The sequence below is a fragment of the Rhinoraja longicauda genome, chromosome 1 (assembly GCF_053455715.1).
Source record: "Rhinoraja longicauda isolate Sanriku21f chromosome 1, sRhiLon1.1, whole genome shotgun sequence".
NCBI lineage: Eukaryota > Metazoa > Chordata > Chondrichthyes > Rajiformes > Arhynchobatidae > Rhinoraja > Rhinoraja longicauda.
In genome coordinates, this window is record NC_135953.1 from 103514228 (window position 1) to 103538435 (window position 24208).

The following is a 24208-nucleotide window of genomic DNA, read 5'->3' on the forward strand; positions in this document are numbered from 1 at the left end:
ATATACAGCCGGAAACAGGCCTTTTCGGCCCTCCAAGTTCGTGCCGCCCAGCGATCCCTGTACATTAACACTATCCTACACCCACTAGGGACAATTTTTACATTTACCCAGCCAATTAACCTACATACCTGTACGTCTTTGGAGTGTGGGAGGAAACCGAAGATCTCGGAGAAAACCCACGCAGGTCACGGGGAGAACGTACAAACTCCTTACAGTGCAGCACCTGTAGTCAGGATCGAACCAGAGTCTCCGGCGCTGCATTCGCTGTAAAGCAGCAACTCTACCGCTGTGCTACCGTGCCGCCCTAGATTGATACTGATAAAAGCTTCCTTTAAAATGATCTTGTTTGAAATAAACCTTTGCACTCTCAAACACATTAGATTCACAAATTACTGAGATTGGATCATAGTGGATCAAGGAGTGGTTAAAGAATAAAAAACCATTTAAGGCAGGAGGAGGCAGTCATTAGCTCCATACAGATTTGCTACCTTGACCAAAATGTAATTGGCAAAGACACTGGGGAGCAGTGTTTAGCCATCTAGCTCTTAATTTGTCAAAAATAGCACACATTTGCTTTGCATCAGCTCAAATTCTCTTTAAACTAATTGGTGCAGCATGCACACACCAACTTCAAAGGATGTGTGGTAAATATTTCCTTCACAGACTATTGTAACGAGGGTCAGCACAGTGGTGCAGCGGTAGAGCTGTTGCCTTACAGCGTCAATGACCTGGGTTCGATCCTGACTATACTGGGTTTGTACATTCTCCGTGACCGAGTGAGTTTTCTCCGGGTGTTCCGGTTTCCTCCCACATCCCAGAGACGTGTGGGTTTGTAGGTTAATTGGCATGTGTAAATTGTCCATAGTGTGTAGGACATAACTAGTGCGTGGGTGATCGCTAATCGGCATGAGCTTGGTGGGCTGAAGGGGTTGTCCCACTCTATCTCTAAAACTATTGAGGCAATTGTGAAAATGTCATAATCCATTCATTTAATAAGAATTAAAATGTGTAAATTTGTACTGATAATTGATGCACAGAGGCTCTTTTTGAGAAAAATGCCATTTTAATCCAAACATAAGTGTCAAACATAACTGACCACTTGTTTCACAATACTACCATATTTGTTTATTTTACATACAGCATCAAATGCATTACAAACATATCAGCTGCACTAGACCTCAAATGATAAATACAGTTAAGCAATTTTATTACAAATATAATAAGTACATATTTCATAGTGATATACCATTTGAATTTGAAGACTTCAGGGGAAGAGATCATTTTTCATATAAAAATATTTTCTTAATATTTAATAAAATAATTTTGCTTCATGAATAATTCTAGCCTGATTGCTAGAAATGAACAAACGGCAAAGATCATTTTCAAAAACATGCGTAATTTAATTTATGAGTAGTTTATAGTACAAATACCACAGATTTTAAACTCTTGCAATTTATTAGGAGGTATGCATAGCTGGGATCTGTAGAAGCACTATTAAGAGGAAATGCTGCACTTCAGCAATCATATACATGAAATAGAAAGTACCCAAACTTATGGACCTAACTGAAATTGTACTTTGCGTAAAACTAGAACCAAATTAGATACGTGTGTTTTAGGCCTAAAACTTAAGGGCCTGTCCCACTTAGGCGCATTTTTAGGCGACTGTCAAAGTCGTAGCAGATCGTCAAAATTTTCTTTTACCCTTCGACAATGCCGAGTCAGGTCGAGATTACACCATCTTCGGAAACATCGTGAGAATTCCCACGATGTCAATGCTTCTCTGGAGTCCTAATTTTCGCTGAAATTACTGACAAGTCGGTAAGTACTTGAGAGTTTTGAAATATAACATCTTGCCCGGGTTACTTGAAAACCAAGCTTCACGGTAACAAGGCATAAACTGGATTTACTTCCAATTTACTAATAGCAGTATTAAGAAATTTAATTTTTAAAGTGGTTAAATGGATTTTTGTGCGGAGTGTGGGCATTCTTTGAAAATGTACGGGAGATGCATATCTGGTTTCTGGGTTGCATATCTGGGTTGGGAGCCTACTTTAAATGTAATCGCTGATGGCCATAAACATCGCAAAAATTCCCACGCTTACCTGACCGTCAAACTGTCACCTCCAATCTATCTGTCAAATGTCCTGACGGTAAATAAATTGGTTAAACACAAGTATTTTATGGTATCTTCAAATGACTTTACTTATTTTAATACTATGTGCTTCTAAATGCATCTATGAGAACCTAGCAAACCTGGGGACGGCATGCGACAGCGCCCGCAATAAGCAACAATACCTGGCGACAAGCCAGCCAGCTGTCGCCAAGAAATTTCACTCCGGTTGATTTCTCAGCGATGCGCTGAGGTCCACTACGATTCTTGGAAGACTCCTCACGATCATGCCCGCAACACCCTGGCGAACTGTCGGCGACAGCCTAGTCGCCTTAAAATCACCTAAGTGGGACAGGCCCTTTACCGATGACCATTAAACCCTACCCGACTATCATTTCAAATAGCATTTGTTTCTCCTCGAAAAATGATCTCTTCCTTCACAAGGGCTTCATGCTCAACCAATGTAGGTTCACATCCTGTAGTAAAAGAAACACATACAGTCAAGGTTTGAAAATGCACAGCAATAGTCTGATCCCTTTATTTTTATTAGCAGAATTAACGACTTACAGGTCCTATGCATGGATTTAAATAGCTCCCACAAGTCTCAGAGGGAAAAAAAATAATCAGCATCAAGCCCTACCTGTTTGTCTCTGTCATGTCATGCTATCAGACATCAAATAAAAGGCAGGTTTTCTGAGTTTCAACACATCATTTGTTGAACATGAAACAAACAGTCTAAAACTTTGCAAATACAACAATAATTTCTGCAAAAAAGCACACTTCCACTTTTCTGAATACATTGTGTGTATATTATAATAGACGGTTGGTGCAAACAAAATACAGACAGAATGCTATTGTACCTTTGTGTTGCAAGGAATCCCACATAAAAGAAATAGTTTTAATAGTAATACATGGAATAACATTTTATTTACGATACATTAAGATATTACTGACAGTTTCACATTACAAGTGAACTGATGTGCACTATAAATTATGAATCAAAGGACAATAAAAAGACGGAAAGCTAATTAAATAGACCGATGATTAAATCTAATGTTTTGTAAATTTTGACCGACATAATTATTAAGATGATTTTTAGAAGTGAATAAAGGATTTTTTTTTACCTGAGAATTTAATTTTTTTTGAAGAATTAAAAAATTAGCATTAAAGCCAAATGTTTTTAAGAGTTTACCAAAGCAAGGTTTTAAAGTATTGAGCAGACAATATAAAGTGCCTGGGACTTATTTGCACAGTGACCAGTAAGAGCTTTTTCAAGTATACAAACCTCTCTCCCTCACAAGCACAAACACGCGCTTGGATGATACACAATTAGTGCAATTTAGTTAGTGCATAAAATTTGAAATGCAAGACTTTTTGTTGATATCATATTACTGGATTAATTACTATGATAATAATACTAGCAATGGGCAGTTAGAAATAGGATTACAATTTTTAGAAAATAAACCAAAACAAGCAAAACATTTGAGAGGGAATTTAGTATGCAGATTGGTCTGAAGTATTCATACATATCATCCATTATTAAAAAATACATCTACTCACTTTCCCTCAGCATGATCTACTTGGGAATTCAAATACACACTTAGTTTTATAACACTAGTTTTAATCTCACTAATAGATTTTGAGTAACATTAAAGTGATAAATCATAGGCCAATCAACTAGGTTTCAATATTTCAAGTGCAGGAATGGTTTGACGTAAATAACAACTTTGGAAATATGACATTTTTTAAATATTAGAGAACGATAGAAAAATATTGTGATGATCATATTACATATTATTGTGTGAAGGGGAGAGTACTTAGAACAATGTAAAATCAGGATGAAATATTGTTGGTTCAGGCCTCTTACTGGCCACATTAATTTAATAATTTGAGGTGCTGAAATAAAAGTAGGAAAATGCTGCATATTAGCAAACATTAAATTCTTAACTTGATTGGTGCTGGTTAAAATACATTTTGGCATCAGTAATGCCTAATGATAATGCAGATAAAGTTTAGCAACTGTTTACTAAATAATATAATCATAAATTAAATCTGTGTGACAATTGCAGAATTTAACAAAATTGCATATTGTATAATTACTTCTGATCAGTTATATGTCCCAAAAATCTAAAAATTGTACAAATATCAGCTACATGAACTAAAATCTAGTAAATAAAATAGTTGTAAAGGAAGTACAAAATAGTTACATTGCCTTATCTGGGCATCTAAAAATGAGTCAGTGCAAATCTTCAAGAATGAAATTAAAATGTGCAAAGTCGCAGAATTTTGGCTGTTCAAGCACCAGGATTATTTTACAGAATAGTAGTGCAATAGTTTAAACAGTAAACTTACTGCCAAATAACCAGAGCAAAATCAAAATAAATGCTATTGCATCTCACAACAAGCCAATACTGGATATAAATATAAATGTTTGTTAATAGAAAGCATTTATTTGGATACCAACTTAATTTTCTCACATTTTGTACAATTCAACTGAATTCAAAGGTGTGCAATTCCCAATGTACTAATTATACTAAGTTATAACTGTAATTAAACACATTCATTCAGGACATTGTATAAAACAGGATTTAATTTTAAAAAGTTAAATTAAACTCATAACTAACTTTATTGAAAAATTCTCTCATCATAACCAATTCTGACTAAGTGTCATGTTTCTTACTATCTTCATAGAAACGACCAAATTTCATAGAAACGACCAAATTTCCTCTATTTTCCTCCTATAACTTACCTCAAATCAATGCTCAGATTTTAATCTCCCTGCCAATTCGTTGTGGCCTTCCATAGTCACATTCACCTCTGCATGCAAAGGAGCTGATAGTGTTACATCCTGCTGAACTAACATTCTGTGCAGTGTACAATCAAACAAAAAGTTATTCGCACCTCCATTTGCCTTATCTCCTCTCCCATTCAATATGATTATGACTGATATCATACCTCAACTACACCTACCTGCACAATCTACAAAATCCTTCTGCACTCTGGTATTTTTCTCTTTTAACTACCCGTTGTACTTCTGTATGGCTTGATTGTACTCATGCATAGTATGATTTGATTTGGACTGAATAATATGCAAATAAAAGCTTTTCACTGTATCTCGGACAATGATAAACCAATGCTCTTTATCTAAAAGACTAATAATCCCTTGAGTATACCAAAAAACCATCTATAAGCACCAAGGTAGAAAATTCCAAAGATTCAGAACCTTTAGAATAAAGACATTTCACTCCGTCAGCCTTAAACAAGAAACAGTAGTTATCCCCTCCTTCCTCATTTATTAGATATTTTATAAAACAGCAGAAGAAACACAAGGGGATTCAGTCGATTCATCCAAAATTGACCCCGTTTCCCCCCAAATTTCTGTCTGTAAATATATATTCTTTAGGAATTCTTAGAACTGTAAAGGAGGCAAGCTGAGGCCAGCATTTAGAATTTCAAAGAATATACAGATTTCTCAAACAAGATTTTCCTTTGATAAATCTTTTGACTCGGTCCAGCCATGCTTTTTCAAGTTCCCTGCTACAAACATTATAATACATTCAAACATTTTCACTGCTGCTAATTTCAGAATAACTCTCCTTTGGTCCCATTTCTTTAGCTCTCTTCTTTCTGAAATTGTTATATTTGCTGACTTCCAGTTCATGAGAACCATACTAACATTTAAAGCAATCTGAAACAGGAAAACCAATCCACACATTATTTCTTTTGAAAACACTAGGAACTATGTAATAAGGTCTCAGGACATTTTGAGATTTAGTCCCAGTAATTGCTCCGGTGTTACACATTTCCCACTACTTTGGAATGATGTTTGTGTTTTCTTCTGTGAAGAGTACCCTTTATGTCTCTGCAATATCCTTAATCTCTATTTTAATCCTCTATTTGTACTCTAAGGGAACTGCATTTAGTTCCAGATCTGCTTTTGTACATACAACGGAGCTTCTATAATTTGATCTTAATGTCTGTTGCTGTTTAAATCTCATTACCATTTTCTCTCTCTATCCATTTTGTCTCAATTATGTCTAAATTGTGAAATCCACCAGTTTACTATTTTAAGCCTGATTCTTTTAACTTGCCTTTGCCACAGTTTTAGAGGGTAGGAGTATTTTTGTTTGAATTAATCAACGTCTTGTTCATGCAGTTTGCTCTATACAGATTCTGGATGAAAAGAAATCCCCGTTATAACCATCCTTCCCCAGATATTCATTTAATAGAACATTATTATATCTTTGTAACATGGATCTGTGAGCTTGTAATCGGTTTCCTCAACATTGTCTGGAAAAGATCCTTCAGTACATTTGACAAATTCATATTTGATCTATATATTACTGAAACTCTCATATATATATATATATTTATTTAGTATGTTCCCGAAAGATAGCCAAAATGGTACACTTTAGCACAACAATTTTAGTCTCATCCTACTCACCATTTCCCCGCGGTCTCAATAAATCAAGTTTTGTTACTTTTTAAAAACAATTAACTTAATAAACTTCAATAAATGCCCTCCCCACCGGGAGGACCAGCGCCTGTCCTGGTATGCCCCATGCCTGACCTTCCTCCTGTGGTGCAGCGCGGCAGAGAGTCAAACAAGATGGCCGTTGCCACCGTTCGCTGCATGATGTTTTGGGTCTACGGCTCGCTCCGGCCGCACGGGGCCGAGGTGATTGGCTCCCTCTCCCCTTCCCTGTCCCCCTCGCCCACCCACAGCCCCAGGGGACACTCCCCGGCTGGCAATGGATCCACGGATCGTCAGTTGGGGGAGGGTTGCTGGGCCCGCAGGAGAGGTTTGCATGCAATGGGGATTGCCACGCCCGCAGGAGAGATTTGGACCCAATGGGTCCACGCCCGTCTTATATTACTAAAGATTAGCTGTACCCAGTTTACATGAAGATCCAAAAAGTCCTTTGATCACCTGTCCCTTTATTGTTCAAATCTCAAACTTCCTAATCTTATATTTTATCCAATAATCCTGCTTTGTAAAAAAGTGAAAATTTCCCCAAAGTTTATAACAGTAAAGTTTAGCCTCTTGTTATGCAAATATTCCTCAATTTATGAATATCCGATGAACAAATTATTGTTGTAATGTCATTAACTCTCCAGGGTATTTGACCTCAATTAATGATGTTTTCCTTGCATTATGAAAAATTGAATACTTGCTTCCATTCCACGTTGACTTTGTAAATGTCACAATGCTGTTTGTTGTTGAAATTCACAAAAATTTATTTCATGCATCCTCAAAATCACTTTAAGAAAACCTCAGCAGTTCTGAGGATCGAACCTCTTGGAAATTCATCAAGGAAGCTACAACTATTAACACTGAAATGTGTGTAATTATTAGAAGTAAAAAAGGTACGTGTTTGGTGTTTGCAGTTCTTTAATTTCTGCAGTTTCAAATGTGCGAACAAGCCTTAACAATGTTAATAATAGTGCTGAAAATGTTACACTACACTGCAAGCACATTGCATGTTACTGAGGGAAATGATCCCTTATCAGCACCTGAATTTAGAACATATTTTCCCTTAGTGGACTAATGAAACCCATGCATCAATGAATGATGTCTATGGATAAGGGAGTCTACGACATAGGCGTGTATGCAGATGAGAATACTTGTCAGATAGACAAATCAATTGAACTATGATGGCATAGAATAGATGCTAGAATTCCATGAAGAATTTAAAAAGAAAGATCTGTTAAGAGCAAGATAGGAGGAAAAAGCCACCAGCATTGCACCACCTCCATTACAACTTTCCATGAAGCGGCTTTCAGGTGTTCTGCAACATCAAGAAAACAATAACCACAATCAAGGATAGCATTCCATTTTGGTGCAACGTTGGATGTGGCTACATGATGCAACATATAATGCTTTGTTACAACAAACTCCATCAAGCTCAGATTCGCCAATGTCACCAGAATCTGAACACCAATTGCAACTCTGCCTCTCACCTCCAACTCAACACATAGAGGCACCATTAATTAAGTGTGTGGATTCACCTCTTTGAATCGGTTCTGCCACTCAGCAAATCAAGGCTGATCTGTAACCTCACCTGTGCATTCCCACCTAATCATTGTAACCGTTCATCACTTTGCTTATGAAGAATCTGCCCCAAAGGTGATTCTACTTCCATTGGTTTTGAGCATCCTCTGACAAAAAGATGAGTCTTAAATGGAAGATACAGTGCTATCTTTCCCACATGTCCACTCTGTCAAGAACTTTTATTTTCTACTTGGTGGTTACACTAAAAAATGGTACCTTACATGAGTTAAAAATATCTTAAAACTGAATTGCCATTGAAACGGTAGCTAATTATTTCAGATACTTCTGTTGATATATCTTTTCAGTGAATAGGTTTCATTGACTGAGATTCTTTAAATCTGAACACAACTTGAGCTCTAACATTGCAATTAATTTTAAAAGCCCTCAAATTATTGCATTCATCAATATTCTAGAATGCAATACTGTATTGAAGAATATTTCTGGTAACTGTTACTTAATCAAGGGTTTATTCACCAATCAATAATAATTTGAAAGTATGAAAGGGAAATTTGTGTCCTTGTGGAGTAGCTTGGAGGGGGTAATGACAGCTTTTTTGGGAGAGAGGGATGCTGACGAGTGGTACTGGGAGATTAAAAGATATTTGGGCATCATTGCAAGCCATTTTTAGATCCAAGATCTAGACTGATGGGTGAAAAAACTATGTATTCAAATTAAGATGGTACAAATTGGATAGCAACCTACAGCTGTTGGTGGCCCCATGCATACACTGCCCTTATCCTGGGTCATACATGCTGTTGGTGTGGCAAGTGCTGTTTTGAGATGCTCAGGTGGGTAACTGCAGCATGTGTAAATGGTGCAGTTACGTGTATTGGCGGTAAGGGGAATGCACGTTAAGAGCAGTTATCGAGGCAAGTTTTATTGGAATTTTTCTCATCCAGACAAGGGATAATATTCCATCACTTCTCACAGGGTATCTGGGGATAAGCTCACCATAGGATATCCAGCCTTTGATCATGCTCATGTATCTACATTATTTATATGCATAGGCTGTATTGAGTGTCCTGTCAGCAGTGACCCCCCCCCCCCCCCAGGATATCAATGAAGGGGGATTTGGAGTTGATAATGTGAATATCAATGATTGGATACAGTCAATACCTGGCACTTTTGTGTCATTAATGTTACTTACCACACATCAGTCAAAGCCTGATGTTGTCTAGGTCCTGTTGCATGCAGATGTGGATTATTTCATTTGGTGAGATGTGGGCGGAATCAGGAAAGATCCGTACTTTTGACACAATAGAAGGTCACAGATGCATCAACAAGTGGTTGTGCCAAGGAAATTGTACTGAGAAATCTTGCAGTTGATGCTCACAGACAGACTAGTCACCTCCACAACCATCTTTCTTTGAAGAAAGTAGGAATCTAAATCTTGTTCCTGTGATGGCGGTTCAGTTTTATCAGGCCTCCTTAATGCCACACCTGGTCAAATATTACCTTGATGTCACTTCACATCTGCATTTCAGCTCTGCTGTTGCTGTTGGTTGATGTGATGTGTTTTGAAGCTGAGTGTCCCGATGACTGGATTTTAGTGGACAGTTTATTGACAGCATCGATGGCATTGCCAACAATAGAAAGTAGAACAATTAGCAAGTAATTAGACATGGATTTTTTTTCATGAAATGGTCATACATCCATTTTTTAAATGGTCAATACATCAATCATTGATGTGTTGATGCAAGCATATAATTTCCGTGGAAGGGTCCCTGTCCTGAAATGTAAACTGGTTTATCTTTCCACAGATGCTGCATGACTGGCTGAGTTCTTCCAGCAGTTTCTGTTTTGTTTGAGAATTTGCAATTTTGTTTATTTCCAAGGATATCTTCCTCTTCGCTCCCAACGCGTCCTTTTCTTCACCCCTCTTTCCCTCTGGCTCAGCATCATATGCCAAAAGAACAAGCAATGCCCACAATGTACCTCTCTTGCCATTATCAGCAGTTTTACTAAACAGTATTGCAGTCCCATTGAGTAGTGTAACCTCTTACTGACCTCTCGTGATCCCAGACAGTATAGGATAGGCTATCAGTCCTGGAAAGTGTGGTGGAAAAATGGGGCAACAGTGGGTTAGTTTGGAGTTGGGAGGGCTGAGCATGACAGTGAGGTTTATTAAATGGGAGGTTCAACGTATGAAGATGCATGTGGCCTGATGAAGACATGTTCTCCTGTGAAATTATAACGTAATGGGTCTAAAAATTTCAAAATAAAAACAAATTGCAAAGCTGGCTGAAAGACATGTGTATACTTCATATAATTTTCTTCAAAAATGTATTCTGCAGATCATCAATAGGCAAAATTGAGGCACAGATTGTGATTGTTTCTCATAGTGGATTAAGCTACAAATACCACCAGGGAAATTTTCTACTCAAACCCAAGATCAACTTAAACCAATTTAACATTTTAACTATCTGATCCACTACCCTTTCCCTCTGTTGTTACTATTCATAAGGATATGTTTGTTAATCCTTTACATTTTGCACACCATTTAAAAAAAAAATTCACACATGATACCTGCTCCCCAGCTTCATCCACTATGCACAGGCCACATGCATCAGGCCACTATCCACAGAATCGGGTGAAATCTATTTTTTCCATTTCTATTATTAATTCACCCATTTTGTTCGAAATATTTTATGCACTGATATACTGCTCATCGCTTTAAGTGTGTTCTATATTTCTGAGGTTAATCTAACGCCTTTTTACCATTGTTAAATAACGTATTTTACTATATACTGTAATTTTGCCATATATTTGACCATTTTTAATTTTCCTTGCTCCAATCTTTCTGATAGTCCTGCCTATAATTTAAACCTCCATAGTCATACAGCATGGAAACAGGCCCTTTGGCCCAACTTGTCCATGTCGAGCAAGATACCCCAACTAAGTTCGTCCCATTTGTCTGCATTTGGCCCACAGCCCTCTAAACCTTTCTAAATCTATTTACTTCTCTTAGTGTCATTTAAATGCTGTTACAGTACCTGCCTCAACAACCTCCTCTGGAAGCTCATTCCATATACACATGACCATCCATGTGAAAAAGTTACCCCTTAGGTTCGTATTAAATCTTGTCCCTCTTACCTTAAACACGTCCTCTTGCTTTTGATTCTCCTACTCTGGGTAAAAGTGTGCATTTACCCTATATATGCCATTCATGATTTTATGCATCCAGTGCCCTAGTTATTTTGTTCACTGGGACTTGGGTCCAGTTTACTTTAAGTGAAACTAGTCACAACAGATAAGATCCCTTAATACAGTGCCCATTAATTAAATCTTCTCCCATTCAGGTCAATCTATGAGCTATGCATTCAACCTACTGAGCAATTTGTCTTTATGCCAATTTATGGATGGCTCAGGCAACAATCCAGAGATTTAATTTTGATGCTACCTCAAACTTCCTCATATGAAGCAATTAGTTAAAATTACAAAGCTTAGGTGGATTTAACATAGAACAGTTCAGCATAAAAACAGGCAGCCTCTGCCCACACCGACTGTAGCTATCATGATGTCAAGACGAACTCGCATCTACCTGCACATTACCTACATCCCTCCATTGTGTGCACATTCACACGCCTATCCAAAGTCTCTTAAATGCCACTGTCGGCCTCAACTACCACCCCCAGAAGCACATCCCAGACACACAGCGGCCTCTGTACACAAAACTTGCCCCGCACATCTCCTTTAAACCTTTCCCTTCTCACTTTAAACCAATGCCCTCTAGTATTTGATTTTTCCTTCCCGGGAGAACAGTTCTGTCTATTGCATAATTTTATATACCATAAAATTCCATAATTTTATATACGTCTATCAGGACTCCCCGCAATCTCCAGCATTCCGTAGAAAACAATCCACGTCTGTTCAACTGCGCTCTGTAGCATCATTCTGTTAAACCTCCTCTGTACATTTTCCAAAGCCTTCACATCCTTCCTCTAATGGGGGCGACCAGAACAACAGCAATAATCAAATTGTGGCCCAACCAAAGTCCTATAAAGCACAATCATGATTTCCTGACTTTTATCCTCAATGTTCCAACCGATGAAAGCAAACATACTATATGCCTTCTTTACCACTCTATCGACTTGTGTTGCCAGTCTCTGGGAGTAATTGTATAAACTTTAATGAAATAAAATAAATGTATACTTGTTTTATTTCATTAATGTTTATACATTGAAATCCACAAGCTTAGTTTGAATGTATGCATCAGTAAAAGACAAGTTTGCATGTTTTCATATTCAATGGGCAATTACTCCTGTTTATGTTCAATATAAGCACTATTAGGTTTTTAAAAATAGTAACAGGACACACGCATGCAATCCCACGCACACAATTTAAGCATTTACATATTATAACATTTTCATCTTTGGTTGTATTGGAACAAATCCTTCATGTATATTAGAGCAATTTCCTCTGAAATGTCTGTGCACAAAGACTAAGCAAGGGTATTAGATTATTGTCATGATGATCCAGGTAGCCAAGAAAAGGGATAATATTTCTTTCCTTGATGATCCCATTAGTTTCCTGCACTGATAATTCAGAAAATATTGGAATATGTTTATTTGACACCATAACAGTACAGCAGTACAAAATTGCATGAGGTCGATTTATGCTTTTAATGCCACTTAAGGATATTTTCTGGATCTCAAAGATAAATAGACCCAGCAAGAATGTTGAAATAGAACAGAGCAGCACAAGAACAGACTCTTCGCTTCACAATGTCTGTGGAAAGCATGATGTCAAATTAATCTCCTTAGTCTGCATGTGATCCATATTTCTCTATTCCCTGCACATACACGTACCCATCTAAAAACCTCTTAAATGCCACTATCATGTCTGCCTCCACCATCACCGCTGGCAGCGTGATCAAGTCACTCACCACTCTCTGTAAAAACTCGCCATGCATATTTCCATTAAACTTTGCCCCTTTCACCTCAAAGCGTTGCTCTCTAGTCTTTACATTTTCACCCTGGGTAAAAGATTCTGACTGAGCAAATGGGACTAGCTTTGATGAAGCATCTTGGTTTGGCATGGTCGAGTTGGGCCAAAGGGCCTGTTTCCTGTTTCCATGCTAATATGACTACGTTTACTCTATCCCTCATAATTTTATATGCTTCTATCAGGTCTCCAGAAAAAATAATCCAACAGAGAAAGATGGAATGACAAGATGATATATTCACACATGTTAAATCCCCAGTTTATCCTCTAGGTATGGAAAAGAGCTCCACAACTACAATTGCCAATGAACTATATAGTCTGTATTAAATGTTTGAAAATATATAAAAAAAACACAGGGGTAGATATTAAACTTATTGATGGCATGTAATTGTAGATTCATATATTGGTTGGTTGTTGCTTATAGAAAATGGTTGATTTTCATTCCCATTCATTTAATTGAAAATTAAATGGTTTCCAAAATGGCTAAATATTTGCCTTGTATTGAATGCCTTATATCATATGTCTATCAATTTTACTTTTTACCTTAACCTCCACAAAACAGAGAGGAAAATAAAACAACCTATTTTAAATTGCTGTGGAATCCCGTTTTGAACTATAACTTTATTTTTTTTCAAACTTAAATAGATCATTTTATACTCATTCACAAAATAAAATGCACAGTACCATTCTGCTTCCAACTCTGCAGTGAAATCAAGGTTTAATAGAAGATAAAGATTTACATATGAAGATTTCCCTCCTCTTACACATAAATATCAGTCAAGAAAAATATAATGATTCTGTTAACAAGGCAGCATGAACATTACGATAAATAACATGCAAAACAGCGTATTTGTATTCTCAATATCACACCTTATTAATACACCAGAACATGCGTAAAGTCCCAAATTCAGATACATTTTGTAAATGGAGCTGCAACACTAATGTTGGCCTGGCCCCATCTGTGCTTACCATGCCTGCATATAACAGACAGATCTTGCTGGCCCCCTGTATTCATGAGTCTAGAAGCATGACATGGAAAGACAAAAGGCCATTTACAGCACAGTAAGGATAACCACCTCAACATGCCCCAGAGAGCCTCTGACAGCTGCAAAATTGGGAGGGGGCATTACTGCCTGTAAAAGTTATACATTTGCTTTAATAGTTTTTAATCCATCTCCGACATTGAGACAGTTAAACTATGAAAATTGGAAGTAAACAAAATATTGATACGAATTAAAAGAAACTAAACACGATGAAAAATAAACATAAATTAAACACGTTAAATCAAAAACTTAACTTAAGAGTGACAACCTTTCCCCTTTTCTCCTAAGTCTTTAGGCCACAATTCCCAATTAAATCAATGGGGATTTTGATTCGGCATTAAATTCTTCCACTGAACATTGGGAGTACAATGGTGCAAAAAACTACCAGATTCACTTCTCCAAACATTTGCTTCCCCTTTCCATATTTCACAGTACATGTGCCATATTTCAGGATTTCAGATTCAATGCCCGAATACTAGTGCATAAGCCAAGAGTCAAGTCTATTCCACGCCATGTAAACTCAGTCCACATCCTTGCAAAATAAATTTATAGTTCTTGAATGTAATATTTAAAGTGCTCCAGTAATCAAATCAACCAAAAAGAATCCACTCAAAAGTGAGATTCCAGGAACAACACACCCACTATTGGTATCGGCATTCATTTCTGCAGGAAATTGCTTCCCAATCTTGTCAATTTGGCTCTTTGGTATTGCAGCACTAACAGGCATAAACCTTTAAACCCAATGAATAACACGATCAATTAAAATAAATATAAAACCACTCACTATAGTCCATTTGATGTATTAAAAGAATTTGAGTTATTTTCATCCATTATTAACAGCATTTGACATGATCTAAAGAGCCGAACATTACAATGGAATTGTTTCACATGGGTAGACATTGCTCAATGCAAAAAGGTGAACAAAATAAAGCAAAAAAAATGTTTTAAGAGGCTGAAATTAACTAATTGCATTTAGATCTGTAAATCTTCAGACAAAAATCAATTTGTAAGGACCAGATATTTCATGTCACAATGGAATAAGTAAATTCAGCAACAGCTTTAACATGATCAAGTATTCTCAAACCTCAGTAAACTTACTATTTTTACCTGTTCAAAAAGATTGACTGATTTTCTCCCCAAAAATAACTACATCATGGCAGGAATTTCAGTTGAATATTCCGAAGTGAACTAACAAGATTAACATTCTAAAAGATAATGCACGCATTCTTGTAAAGAAAAATACAGTTCCTAGATTCTACAGCATCTTCAGATTCTTTTAACTTTAACACAAAGGGTGACTAAACGAGATTCTGCATGAAGTATCATCAAAACATCATAAAGGGTTAACTCTATCCTTAATGCACTATGGCTTCAAATTTCAGATGTGCAAATATCTCCACATTTAGAGTAGTATATAAACTAAAATAACTGAAACACGTGTAGAAAGTTGGCAGACAATTGTATTTGAAGTTTACTGACAGCAACTTTCTGATAAAAACATTTGGATCGACACTTGTCAGCTATAACAACCTACATTTCAAAGCACGGATACAATCTCACCAAACTCACTTACTATAAGCACCATGTTAAATAAATTGCAAAAATTTGCTTGTTTCACTTCCTTTAAAAGGTTGTTTATATTTAAAGCGAATAATAAAATTAAAGTGAATACTAATTGGGGAAAAAAGACAATTGAAATAATTCCAATAAATTTGCCCAGACTGGTTAATACCTGATGAATATTCAGAACCAAATCATTCATAAGCAAAAACAGAAAAAGTTAGGAATGCTCAGGTCAAGTGATACCTGTAGAGAAAGGAAAAGAGTTGAAGTTTCCTCTTCTGAATGTAATGACTTCAGATATGTAAAGAAAGAAACTGAAGATGCTGGCAATCTGAAATAATATCAAAAATGCTGAACAGTTCAGGCAGCATCGATAGGGGAAAAAAGGTTAACCTTGTAATAACTGGAAATGTGAGAAAACAATTGCATTGATGAAGAAGGGTGGAGAGCAATGGGAACAACTGTGGAAAACAATTGCCTAAGTGACTCTTCATGGTGTCTCAGAGTAGAAAATGAAGATTTAATATTATAGTTGATCTGTCCAGAGGTGTGTGAACAGAGGAAGATAAATGAGCACAGCAGAGACGTCACACACAAGAAAGAGAGCACGAGAATGAAGATAATGGAACTGTAAATGCAGCAATTTCTGAAATTTTGAAATAAAAGAGAATTCTGGGAATACCACCATGGAAAGAGAAAAAAATGATTAGTGTTAGAGGTGGATATCTTACTTCAAAATTGACCAGGTCTAATGTAAACACAAAAACCTGTTTATCAGAATTGTTGAATTCAACAATGAATCCCAAGGGCTGCAACAAGCCTAGCTGGAAGTAAAGGTGTAGCTTGTCGAGTTCTCGGGATTCAAAGGAATGGAATAGGAGACCAAGGTAGAGATAGAGTGCAAGTGGCAGATTCGAGAAAGATGAATAAAGCATTAGAAAGAAAATAGTGGAAAACTAAGTTACAACAGATTGTGACAATGTTCTGCAAAGTGATAATCCAATCTACACTTGGTTTGTCTAATGTAATGAAGCCCAAATCATAAACACCTGAATGCAAGACTAAATTGTAAGAAAACATGATTCTACAAAATCGTGAGAGGAATAGATTGGAAAAATGTAGTCTCTTGCCCAGATTAGGGGGATCAAGAACTAGAGAACATAGGTTTAAGGTGAGGGGGGGGGGGGGGAGAGAATATAATAGGAACCCGAGTAGTAACTTTTTCACGCAAAGGGTGGTAGGTGTATGGAACGACCTGCCAGAGGAGGTAGTTGAGGCAGGTATTATCGCAACATTTAGACAGGTACATGGATAGGACTGGTTTAGAGGGATGTGGACTAAATGCAGGAATATGGGATTAGTGTAGATGGGACATAATGGCCAGTGTGGGCAAGTTGAGCCAAAGGGCTGTAAGACTCTAATGAGTAGAAGAATGGTTGGTGGAGTAAAGAGGGGATGGTTCCTTCAAAATGAGGTAAAAGGGGAAGATATGTTTGGTAATGGAACCTCGAGAAAGGTAGCAGAAATTATGGAGAATGATTCATTGAACGTGGGGGCTACTGGGATCAAAGGCAAGAATAAAGGAAATCCTAACTTTGCTCTTGTTAAGAGAGGAAGGGATGAGAGGGGAGCATGGAAAATGGAGCAGTTGTTATGGTTGCATGTTATTTCAATGTTGCAATTTGCATCTCATTGTTCCAGCATGTTGTTATCTTCCCGTTTCTCTACTCCAGTAATTCAACATCCTCTATTTACACTCCTTCACACAGACCACCGACAGTTTAGAAGCATTCATTTACCTCTTTAGTAAGATATCAAAAGTAATCAAGCTAACAGGACAATGTGGGTCTCCACCCTATCACAGACATTATTTTTTGTTTTCTCCATGTCTCTAACTTAAAAACACACTTGTATAGGTCTAATAAGATGTCATTAACCAGAAATGTTAACTTGGTTTCTCTTGTCATAGATACTGCCTGACCAGCTGAGAATTTGTAATCTTGATCTCTAATTTATAGCATCAAAAATGTTTGCGTCACAAATATAAAGTAGTTAAAATCCAGTAGCGCCAGCGACGGTCAAGCAGTATCTAAAATGTTATTTTAAGAGAAACGGCAGTTGACATTTTCAAAACTATTAATGATAAGCTCCGGAAAAAGAGACATTTGCACTGCTCTTGGGCAGGTAGCATTAATTATTTCTCAAACTAAAGTGCAAATGTTCAATTGAAAAATGTTCTACTTCAAATGGCTACCAAGTAGTAATATACATTACATAATTTGATCATTTCATTTCCAAGACCAATTTTTTTAAACAAAAACCTTTAGTTCTGCACTGCCAACTTACAACCTGGGCTCTGTACATTGAGCCTTATGCCCAATGCAATAGGGACTTTTATTTTACCATTTTCAGGCATTTCAGGAACAGGAAACCAATCACAGAAGTGTGCCCTTAATTCCTGCATGATCTAATTGATACTGGGAGTCTTTCAAACTTAACTGCCCTCCATTATATATAACAGTATATTTGTTAAGTGCAATTTGGACCAACTTTAAAGAATATCAGTAGACATAAAAATACTGACAAAGTTACAGAGGCTAATTAGGAAGGATGACAATGAAAAATACAAAACAGCCTATAACCAATAAACTCCCAACTATCACATCAACAGTACAGAAATATGAGACCCAAAAATACAACCAAGTCATGATAAATTAAACTCTGTAATCGTCGTCATCCTTTGAATAATTATCAGCAAGCTGACCATCAGAAGAGAGCAAGTAAGGATGTGCCAGAAATATTGTAGAAGATAAATATGAAAATGTTTCATTTAAGTGGCTGCTGGCTATCATAAATAGAAAGTCATTGTACTGTTGGTGATATGATGCCTGACTGATGTTTGACAAGTTCTATCAAAACCACTTAAATCATGACCTAATGTAGCCCAGCAAATTATTACTATTACAGAGTAACTTGTTTTCCAAAGGAAAAAACTTTTACTTATATTGCTAATTATCTTTAGTAATTTGCCCAATGCATGTTAGAATGCTTCATAAATTTACATGCATTCTTTGCCTTTTCTTGTATTCATAATTGTATTGCAACATTGAAATAATTTTCATTTTACCGAACTTTTCTGTGGATTGTTATTTTATAAACCAAGCACACTATAAAAGTTTTAAATCCTTTTTAACCTAGATGCTCATCGATTTGTGCAGCAGAAGTAACGGCACAGTTAAAGGCTCTAATAGGTTTTTTTTGCTAATAACTGTGCCCATGTGCAATATACTCTATCTGATGTAAACAGATAAGGATAACACTGCCCATTTCAAACAGTGCTACACTGTGGCATTACTCTAGGTTATAAATAGTTACATTAATTAACATCAAAAACACTGAACTCAGGTCACATTGTAATGAGCATATCACGCATTCCCAGCAATTCCCTTTGAGAAAACTACATGAAATTTCTCAAAACACTAATAGATTAAGTACCAAGCCAAGGGAGAGAAATGCCCAAAACTATCCTCTGGGAGAGTTCCTCCACTGTCCCCAGAAAATAAATGCTATAACTTTATAACATCAGTTTAACAACCACTTTGTGAAAAAAAAGGGTAAAATTCCATGTAAACTATCTTTTCTTCCTCTATTGTAGAAAATGTAGAGTATAATTATAAATTTCAAAGCAAAATTATTTTGATTGTCATCTTATGAATTTAAGTGACAATTTAGAATAGTCACATTTTATTCAGCTTTCTTGCGATTGTCTTATGCAAAGATTGAGTTGCAAGGAATTAAGGGGCTGCAACAGCTAAATGGGAGTTAATTTGCAGGTTAACGCTCTGAACTATTTAAAAATATTTCCAAATCTTTACATATGGTCATTAATCCCTTATAATACATTTAGTTTTCTAAAAGAGAGCAAATGAACTTGGCAAAAATACTTGGTTGGAATAAATTCCAACTGATGTTATAAAGTTACAACACGTGTCTTCGTTAATAGGTCACAGTGCAAAAAAGCTGTCATAACACTAGAAAATAACCTATGTGGGGGTATTAATGTGCATCAAAAATCCCCAAATATACTGGTATCTGTTCTACTTATTGATGCTGAAGATTAATCTCATACACCCAGTACTGTAGGTGCAGCTCTTAATTCATGACCCACATCATCACAAAAGTAGCAGCATGAAGTGGCGTAGTTATTTCATACTTATAATTCCTGTAGTTTATTATTGAATGTTTTGGTTCTCCATCTACGTGCCTTTGCTACAATTTGCCATTTTGTTTAGATAAATTATAGCACCACCGAAGTGGCTGACTAGGTGCAAAACTGTACTATTAGTCAATCGTTGACTCCAGTTGATATAGGGAAAATAGGGTAGCACCCAATTGCTATTCTTTTAAAGAAGTGCAAAAACATTAAAGGCTATTAAATACCTGTCAAAGATATAACATGTCAGCGACTCCTCTTTCGCTGCCCATAACCATGTCCTAACAAAAAGGAAGAAGAATTTTATGCATCCTTACATTCCAGACAATTCATTCATGTCTGGGGGCAATCCTTTGGCACACTGGTCTGTGGATTATTTCCCATGGTTATTCAATATGTATGGAATAAAAAATGTGTAATGCACTTTTTGTCAGTTAGAAATTGGTAAAGTGCAACAAATAAACTAAACTGAGCTAATAGGGAGTTATTGCCTGCTTTAAAACCCCATTACTTTATCAACAAAGGGAAAGTTCTGGGATGGGGGTGGGTGGGGTGGAAGGAAGGTGAGGTGGAGAAAGAGGTGTACTGGATTCAGTGCAGATTGTACAAACCAGTACTAAATATTTCATAAGGTACTGTTCAAATTTTGTAAACTGAAGGTCACAAACATACAGTACATGCAAAATGTAGATCACATTTTGTGCTGATGTGGATTTTATGTTGCCATATTCTATGACAACAACATAGATTTGATAGCTTAAAAGCTGTACAAAAGCTTGATTCAGTAAAGTAATGGGCTTGTGGCTCATATGCTGTGAATCAAGTGGAATAAGTTGGTACAACTTTACTTACAGCAGGCAGGCTGTAACTGTTCACGTAGAGAATTGATGCACATTTTTCCATGAAGGTTTTACGAGAAGTCAGTCTTATTTCTGTTGGTAGGCTGTACTGAAAAAAAAAGTAACTGAATTTTTAAATTAAAAATGCTTATTTGTAAAATTAACATATTTCCAAAGGTTAAGATGACAAGTTTTCAAAATGCAATAATTACCACATAAAACTCAAAAGTTTTTTTGAAAATCAAAATTAAACACAAAGAACTATTTAAAATCTTTTGTTTCATTGAGGAACAGACCAATAAAACTGGGGAAATTACTTATTTTACATTGTATTTTTACCGCGGAAGGATAAAGAGAGATTTGGTGGGAGGATGACGGCAGATGGCAAGGATTGGATGGATAATATTGAAAGGAGAAAAGAAATGGTGGACAAAGGAGGGAGGAAGGAATATATGCGAATATATGTAAGGAGGAGAAGGAGGGGCGGTGTGGGTGAAAGTTGATCAGAATAAATTAAACAGATGGGTACAGGAGATAAAAATGGCGAAGCAAATGAGGGATGAGTGAAAAGAAAGAAGTAGACAAGGTTAAGGATTAGTGGGAGAAGGAACATAAGAGGACATGGATGGAAGGTAGGGAACAGGTGAGGAGCGAGACTAGGTGAAGTAGTGACTTTGGGGAAAGGGATCAAACCTTTCCACAAAGGAAAGGTCTGATCCTTTTTCCAGGAAAAGCAAGCAGATGTGTTTATCGTGAGGAGGGATTAGGGAGGAAGGGAAAATAATATAATGAACCAGCACGTTGGACAAACATGTAAGCTGACGGAGTAGAGTGACGGCAAATAGGGTGGGAACTGAAGACAAACCTGATAATGGGGAGGAAATAAATGGTGACTACAGATGGGCAGGTCAGAAGGTATCAGCTCTGCAGGGACGAGGGGACATGCATGTGAAGATACTGGCATAGAAATCAGGTAGGTGGATGGGTCACGCAACCAAGAAGCTGGAGTTGAAACAGGAAAGATGACAGTGTAAGGAAATTGTGCTGGATTCGTGCGATGGGATGATAAACGATGGGAAGGTTTAATGATGATCAAGGTGGGTGGTATAACGAAACTAGGAAGAGAGGCAAGAATTATTCAAAAACATGGATTTGGGAGGTCTTGCTAATAGAGCCAACAAAAACAGCTTAAATAAATGAGCAAATGAGACTTGGAAAGGGCCAGGGAAGTAATCACAGCCCAAAACTTGCAGGGAAGGGAGCTGACTGAATGGAAAGTGGAAAAGACTGACAAACAAACTGATGATTATTCAAGAAAGAGCAATGAAGTGGTGTGGATGACAAAAAACAAATCACATTGTTGAGGGGTAGATACTGGTGAAGAGCAAGAAATGAGTGAGTAGATCAAGGCACCTAAGGTTGAAATGAGGAGGTACAATAATCATGCAGAGGATGGGACAATGAATGGGAGTGTAAAGACATTCAAATAGAGAATAGAAGATGACTGTGTTGTGAAATGGATGGGATGAAGAGAAATAGAGGGGCGAGATGCTGGGAAGACGAATGGCAATCAGTGGAATGGACATGTTGTTGATCAGAGGTGAGGGATGAGGGAAAAGAGCAAACAGGGTGAGTGAGTTGGCCGCTTGGAGGCTGATGATGGCAGGATTGTGGTGATTGGGATCAGAAACCAGTGAATAGGTAAGAGACAGTAATCGGGCAGGAAGGGTGATCCACTAAGGGAAAAGGAAATGGGAGAGATAGCATTCAGGAGAAGGGGGATAATGGGATAGAGGCTTTGGAAATGATGAAAAAGTTCATATCGACAGTGAAAATAAAGGGTGAAAAAATAAAAGGCTTAGTACTGGATGTCAATCTCCTTCTTCTTCCTCTTCACTGTTTGCTACGGTCTCCCTGGACAGCTCGGCCCTCCTGTCCCTGCGCTTCTCTTGGATTGCCCTCATCTCCTCGGCGTATCGGATGAAATTGTCGCCGAATCGCTCCCAGGCTTTGCTGGGGACGGTGATGGAGTGCCGGTAAGCAGGTTTGACTTCGCTCACCCTCAAGAACACCCCATAGCGGTTGGAACCGACGTCGAAGAAGAACCTCTTGTTGTCGACTGGCACCGAGGTGCCCTCGGGCAGCTCGGGCGGCACAAGGGCCGAGGCGCCATCCCCAAGGAGACCGCCGCCTCCTCCTCCTCCCGGGCCTGGCCCGCAGCCAACACCGTAATCTTCGATCAACCTGGCCAGAGCGTCCCTGAACTCGATGAGGCCTTGAGCGGGCAGGGCAATGGTCTGTCCCTGGCCCGAGTAGCCCCAGCCCGGGCCTCGGCTCATGGTCTGGCGGATGCGCAGGAAACGCCCGCGTTGATTCTCCTTCAGGTCCAGGTAATACTTGCGGTTCTCCCTCACCAAGTACTCGCTCTTCAGCACCCGCTGCGGCGGAGGCGCTTCGCCCTGCCCATCCTGGGCCCGAGGCTGCAGCGGAGCCTGTGGCTGGGAGGTCGAGGCCGGCGTGGGCTGATGGTGGTGCTGTTGCTGCTGTTGCGGGGGCCTGCGGGAGCTGGCGTCGCCGATGCCGCCGCCCCCAGGCCCCAGCTGCGCGTAGTGCTCGATGAAGTCGCCCAGGCGATCGCGCATCTCGGCCGCCAGCGGCATCGAGACGGTGAGGCGGCTCTTGCGGCCCGCCGTGCCCACCTCGGCGATCTTCAGGAAGCGCCCCTTGGCGTTCTGCTTGACGTCCAGGTAGAAGCGCTTGTTCTGGATGTCCACCCGCTTGGAGGCCAACTCCTGGGTCTGCAGCAGCAGCGACGGCACAGCAGGGCCAGTGGCGGCGGCGACGGCGGCGTCGCCATTCCCCGGCTCGGCACCATCGTCGGCCTCCTCGTCCTCCGCAGCCACTGCCGCCGTAGTGGTGGTGGTGATGATGTTCGTCGTCGTCTCCTCCTCCTCCTCCTCTACTTCTTCTACTTCTTCTACTTCTTCTTCTTCCTCTTCTTCTTCTTCTTCTTCTTCTTCAGGCAGCGGCTCCGCTGCCGGTAACGGAGAGCCTGGGCGCACGGTGGTGTCAGCCGGCGCTCCTCTGTCACGGTCACCGTCTTTGTCCGCCATTAAAGGAGGCGGGATGAGAGTATATTCTCGGCCTTGTAGGTCTGCCTGTCCCCTCGGCCTTGTAGGTCTGCCTGTCCCCGCGGCCTGGTTAAACCGCACAGCTCCAGCGCGCCGCCTCTCAACCGCCGCTTCCTCTCGCGCGGAGTGACAGTCTGATACGGGGCGAGAAGGAGTCAGTGCGCATGCTCACACTCGGCGTGAGCGCTGGACGGGGCGGGAGAGCCGGCGTGCGCATGCTCGCACTCCCCACTCGGCGTGAGCGCTGAACGCGGAGAGCCGGCGTGCGCATGCTCGCACTCCCCACTCGGCGTGAGCGCTGAACGCGGAGAGC

The 24208-nt window shown here is 38.8% G+C and overlaps 1 protein-coding gene across 4 annotated transcripts; it reads right to left on the minus strand.

The window, feature by feature from the left end:
• Positions 1-1062: 1062 nt before the first annotated feature.
• LOC144595886 (transcriptional regulator protein Pur-beta-like) lies at positions 1063-24041 on the minus strand. Of its 4 annotated transcripts, none has more exons than XR_013547548.1 (3): positions 22630-24041; positions 20778-20873; positions 1063-2586 (listed from the first exon to the last, which is right to left on the minus strand). XR_013547548.1 is itself a non-coding variant. In XM_078403765.1 (2 exons), exon 1 carries the CDS (start codon positions 23875-23877, stop codon positions 22636-22638), a length of 1242 nt encoding a protein of 413 aa, XP_078259891.1. In that variant the 5' UTR covers positions 23878-24041; the 3' UTR covers positions 13808-20868; positions 22630-22635. The 4 variants fall into 4 exon arrangements, 2 of the variants coding, with proteins under 2 accessions (XP_078259891.1, XP_078259873.1); XR_013547546.1 differs by having other exon boundaries at positions 1063-4006; XM_078403765.1 differs by lacking the exon at positions 1063-2586 and having other exon boundaries at positions 13808-20868.
• Between the last annotated feature and the right edge of the window lie 167 nt (positions 24042-24208).

Bases quoted from the DNA above. Each gene is read 5' to 3' on its own strand.
- LOC144595886 (XM_078403765.1), bottom strand. From the start codon at position 23,877: ATGGCGGACAAAGACGGTGACCGTGACAGAGGAGCGCCGGCTGACACC.